General features: G+C 34.1%; 1 protein-coding gene across 1 annotated transcript in view; it reads right to left on the bottom strand.

Moving 5' to 3' along the window:
• Positions 1-433: 433 nt before the first annotated feature.
• The window catches only part of LOC109378503 (low-density lipoprotein receptor-related protein 1B-like), a gene marked incomplete at both ends in the record, with an annotated part of 23473 nt that continues 18539 nt past the window's right edge, over positions 434-5367 (bottom strand). Inside the window, one exon of the mRNA XM_019634865.1 lies at positions 434-583. Within this exon, the coding sequence (XP_019490410.1) occupies positions 434-583 (150 nt within the window). The remainder of the gene's footprint in view (positions 584-5367) is intronic.

Genomic DNA, 5367 nt, shown 5'->3' with positions numbered 1-5367 from the left:
TTCTATCATTGGTCAATGGACCCTGTGGCCTTGTCTCTTCAATTATCTGAGTGTATCAAGCTATCCTTTATAAGCAGAGATAAGCCAGAATTGTTATTGTGACAAATATACATGGCCCTTACACTTTAGAGCACTGCAGTAGATAGAACACAGAAAATAATCATAAAACAAAACACGTCACAGTAAGCCAATATCAATAGAAGTAAAGGTAGTATTGCAAACAGCACCAAGTCCCTAATCTGGATAGTCTTACAAGTTTGATTGCTAATGTCAAGAAGAAAAAAAAAACAAAAAAAAAACCTCATAGAGATGTGCAATTTAAATGTGCTTCTGGTGTTAATGGAGCAGTAAGTCTTCTCAGCTTTTAACAGGTCATAATTAATCAACCCCCAATCAATACGAAGAATCCCAGCTATAGAGCTATTGCACTTACCCATGATGGTTAGGGCTGTAGCTTTTGTTAATTCTTCTTTCATTGACTCTATTACTTCTAAATTACCGCCATCTAGGTTGCATCTATTTATGGTTCCATTTCCAGAACTGATCCAATAAAGCTTGTTTTCCACATAGTCTATCGATAGACCTGCAATTAAATATACATCTTAAGCATAATGGTAGCCACTTAAATTGTAATAGTCACCTTGCACTGGATTTGAAGGGGGAAATATATGCTGCAAACTCAGATTTTTGTCTTAAAAAATAAGGTCAAGCTAATGGGAAATACACACATGCTGTTTTAACTCTCTGTGAAATAGTGTACTTTTATAAGCATATAAAACTTAACAGGCATATCTGTTGATTCTCACAACCATCTTGTGACACTGAGTTCCATTTTATGGATAAGGAAAATCATACCGAGAATAGTTAAGAAATGAATCCCTAGATAGTAAGTAGACATTCCAGAAATTTTAATGAAGTTTCTATTTCCAGAATGAGTGTCTGCCCTCTTATTACACAATTTGACCTCAGAAAGTTTTAATGTGTAATATTCATTTGGGATACTAATTTAATTGATGAAATGTATAATTCCTCCTCTACTTTCAGTAAAACCTACTTTACGCAGTTATAGGTTTATATCAGAGGTTTCAACTCTTTTCAAGTAAATCTAAAGGCAGAAGAATTTCAACCATTAGTAATTTCACTGATATACTGAATTGGGCTCATTTAGGGGCTGCCATAAAGAGATAAATCACTCAACAAGCAAGTGAACTAAGCCGATAGCCTAGTGTGTCACCGTAGATTAGTTTTATTGTGTTTTATGGACAGTTTCACATATTAGAGTGATGTGTATGGTTCTCAGAAGTCTCAATACATGTGCATTTTGGTTGCCAAGGGCTCTAGGTACATATCTAATTAATTAATCGCAAGGTCAGTAGGCTCAGGGTCCACGTGATAACAATAACTCTGTGGCTCCATGTTGCTTTTCTGTGATCCACAACTACCTGTGGAAAAGCCTATGTGGAAATACATATACTCAGTAACGCAATACCATAATCTGTTTCTGAGACCTCCCTCAGAGAATGAAGTGAACAAACCACAAAAAATATCTCCCCTATTAAAAAAAAATCTAAGATGAAAAATTATAGAAGGAAGATAGAAAAGAAAGTGGGAAGGGAGGGAAGGGGGAAAGGAGACAATTCAAGAAAATTATGTGAGTTCAAGTTCATTGAGAAAGAACTAAACATAGACCAAATATTCTCAACTATAAATAGTCCCAGGCCAGAGAGAGGAATTAATTTATCAGACTAGTTTTAATCAAGTAGAAATAATCCAACAAGCCTGTACAATATACCAGAGATTTATTGACTTATTGATATGTTTTGCTAATAGAAGTCTGGAAGGTTCACCAGAAAAATCACAACGCATAAAATTAGACATGTTTTGATAACCACAGTGGGTGACTGCTTTTTATCAGTCTGGAAAAATAATCAAATCATTTAACTATTACAGTCATATTCTATGGTGTAATAGTTTCAGGGTAAAAGTCTATAAACCAATTTTTTGTTGTTGTTTTGTTTTGTTTTGTTTTGTTTTGGTTTTAATGAGAGAAAGTTAGTTATTCTACAGGGACTTCTTAAACCACCTTCATGCATCTTTCTAGTATAAATAAATTCTGGTTTAGACCACTTAATTTCCCAAAGTGGTCTCTTTTACCTTCTGCTTAGCTGACTGTCTTAAAGCACATAATTCCATCTCTAATCAGCAATGAAGAATATCTTAACTACAGATTTATGGCACAAAATATAACCCCAAACTTTCTGTTGCCGAATTTTCATCAAGAATTGAACAAATACATTTATGAATAATTCCCTTTAGGAACATTATCTGTCCCTCTAAGTATTCTAAATTGTATCTCTTAATCAAGCCAAACCATCAGAGAGCTATATGCATTTTTAGATCACTGTGTCTTTGTCCCTCTCTGAAGCTCTTGCTGAATTGAGGTTTGGCATTGTGCCTTTGGTTTAAATGAAGGATGCCTTAGGAAACACGCTGTTATACCTCCCAGGATATAGTATCTGAAAGTAGTACATCATACAGCGACCTCTTTACACAAGGACCCATGGGAGAAATTTCTTTCAGGGCTCAGTGCCAGAAAAAGCTATATATGGAAAATATAAAATTGTAACTAATTATATTTCTCTTTTTGCTTTGGCTGCAAAGAAACTGAAGAGGCTGATTTGTTAGCCATCTCTAGCAATTGTAAAGGAATCCATTTATGCCAGTAATTTTACTTCTGGCTTCAATAGATTAATCTATTATTTTCCTTAACTTTAATTTTTTAGAATCAGTATTTTTCTGGCCTCTCTTAGGGAATGAGTTTATTTAAGTTTTCTCAACAACATTTTTTGGAAGGAGAGAGTGCATTCATAGTGAATGTGCCTAACTTAAATTCACTCACAATGTCCAAACTTTCTCATCCACCAAACACCCTATAGTTTCTAGAGTCTGACTTAGGCTGTGTAAAGCAGTTATCATAGAGAGCTGGGAAGTTAGAGAGATTGGGTCAAAGTTTCTCAGATTCTATGATGCAGTTATCTTTGTTTCTAGACTGCAAATGCCTAGAGGGAAGGTGCTGTGTCAGTGAGCTTTTTATCCTCAGTGCCTAATGTTATGCCTAGAGCAAAAAAGGACATTTATAAACACTGAATGAATGAATAAGTGAATGAATGAATGGGTTATTTAAATAATTCTATTATGAAAATTGTAAGTTGTCTTCAAGGAGTTCTGACTAGTAAAGTTAAATTATCCAATTATCCTCACAACAGAATTGTCTCAATATACTACTTATACCCAGTTACTTTGGCAATAGGGAGTAATAGATCTACTTGGTACAGCTTATATTTTTATATTAATGTTAAGATTAAATATTATAGAATAGTTTTAATATTCTTACAAAAAANGCCTTTTCAGCACTTCCAAATAGCAAACTTGGTTAACTGTTTGTCTAATTGGTACAAATTCATAAAGAATAATCCCTCTGGTATCAAAAAAGTTTAGCAACATCACTGCAACAAGTTCGGGAACTTAATTTTCCAACCATGTATACATTTCCTTGTGATTCTCACAAGTTTGTGATATAGGCAAATATATTTAATATCTGTATTTCTCAGCTATAGAAACCGATATAGAGAAAAATAGTACTGAATGATTGGTTGAAACAATCTCCGTTTCTCTCTCCCTCACAGAAGTGTATGTTTTTGTGAGACTATTGCCCATGTTTATATTCATACTTCAGAGTCAGGCACAGTGTCTGCACATAAAAGGGTCTATAATAAATTATGTTGAACTAAACTGAATTTATTTATTTTTCTTATATTCTGGACTCATCCTGTTTCAAATAATAATTTACAGTATCTAAACCTCATTTACTTTCATCAGATTCTTTTAATCTAATTGGAATTAATTTAATTGGAATTAAAGGATATAAAAATATTTTTGTCTATAAAATGAATTTTCAAATCTTTCTCAATTAATGGCTGTTTCCTTATAAACTTCATACACTCATAAATAGTCATTAACAAGAACAAAACCCAAATACTCATGTTAAATCTGGGAAATCGTGAAAAAGCTGAAAGCCTATAGGATATTGAATTAGAAGACCTAATTTATTACCTATATAAACTGTTAAAATACATTCACATTGACTTTTCACGAACATATATCTTTTTTTAATGTATCCTGAATAACTCATGATATTCAGATTTGTAAATATGAAATCAGTTTTCTGATTCCCTGTAACCAAGTATAACTACTGAGATTCTGTGTGGAATATCTAATCTTTACACTGAGACTGAACATGAACTTCATTGTAGAGCCAGCCATTCACCAAGTAAAGACGCAGCGATCCTCACCAAAAAGCGCTTCCTTATGATATCTACTCTAAGATCTTTTAAAATCAAACTATCTTTTTAAATTAAAATACATACTTGAAAAATCAGCTTCTAATGCCAATGCAGTAGAGGTTGATTATGTGTTCTATGGAAAGCCATACCTCCCTCTTTGCTTTCTAATTGTCTTACTTGCCTGGCACCTTGTTTTCCAGAAGATTGAAGGAAAGGAATGAAAATAGCCTCAATTCACTAACCCCCCCACCCCCGCTTTCTAAATACAGGCATAACCCATTTTATTCTGCTTTGGTTTATTGCACTTCACAGATAATTACATTTTTTACAATTGAAGATCTATGGCACCCTGCATACAACAAGTCTATTGAATCCATTTTTCCAGCAGCGTTTACTCACTTCATGCTTCTGTATCACATTTTGGTAATTCTCGAAATATTTCAAACTATTTCATTATTATATTTGTTATGGTATAATTGCTTAGGGAAACCAGGAAACTCATCCATATAAGACTGAACTTAATCGATAAATGTTGAGTGTGTTCTGACCACTCCACCAACATGCCCTTTCCCTGTCTCTCTCCCTCTCCTCAGGCCTCCCTGTTCCCTGAGACACCACGATACTGAAATTAGGCAAATTCATAATGCGACAATGGCCTCAAAGTATTCAAATGAAAGGAAGAGTCACACATGTTTGACTTTAAATCAAAAACTAGAAATGACGAAGCTTCGTGAGGAAGCCATGTCAAAAACCAAGACAGCCAAATGGGCCACATCTCGCAGCAGTTAGCCAAGTTGAGAATGCAAAGAAAACATTCTTGAAATAATTCAAAGTGCTAGTCCTTTAGTGAACATACAAATGATAAGAAAGTGAAACAGCCTTACTGCTGAATCTACTCCAAGTGAGGATGATGCTGTGAAGACTGTCAAAATGATAACAAAGGACTTGGAATATTGCATAAATATTGTTGATAAAGCAGTGGCAGAGTTTAAGGGGATCGGCTCCAATTATGAATGAAGCTCTA

This window comes from Hipposideros armiger, unplaced genomic scaffold, assembly GCF_001890085.2.
Source record: "Hipposideros armiger isolate ML-2016 unplaced genomic scaffold, ASM189008v1 scaffold_2075, whole genome shotgun sequence".
Taxonomy (NCBI): domain Eukaryota; kingdom Metazoa; phylum Chordata; class Mammalia; order Chiroptera; family Hipposideridae; genus Hipposideros; species Hipposideros armiger.
The sequence above is the reverse complement of the archived record's forward strand: the minus strand, read 5'-3'. Positions and strand labels throughout refer to the sequence as shown.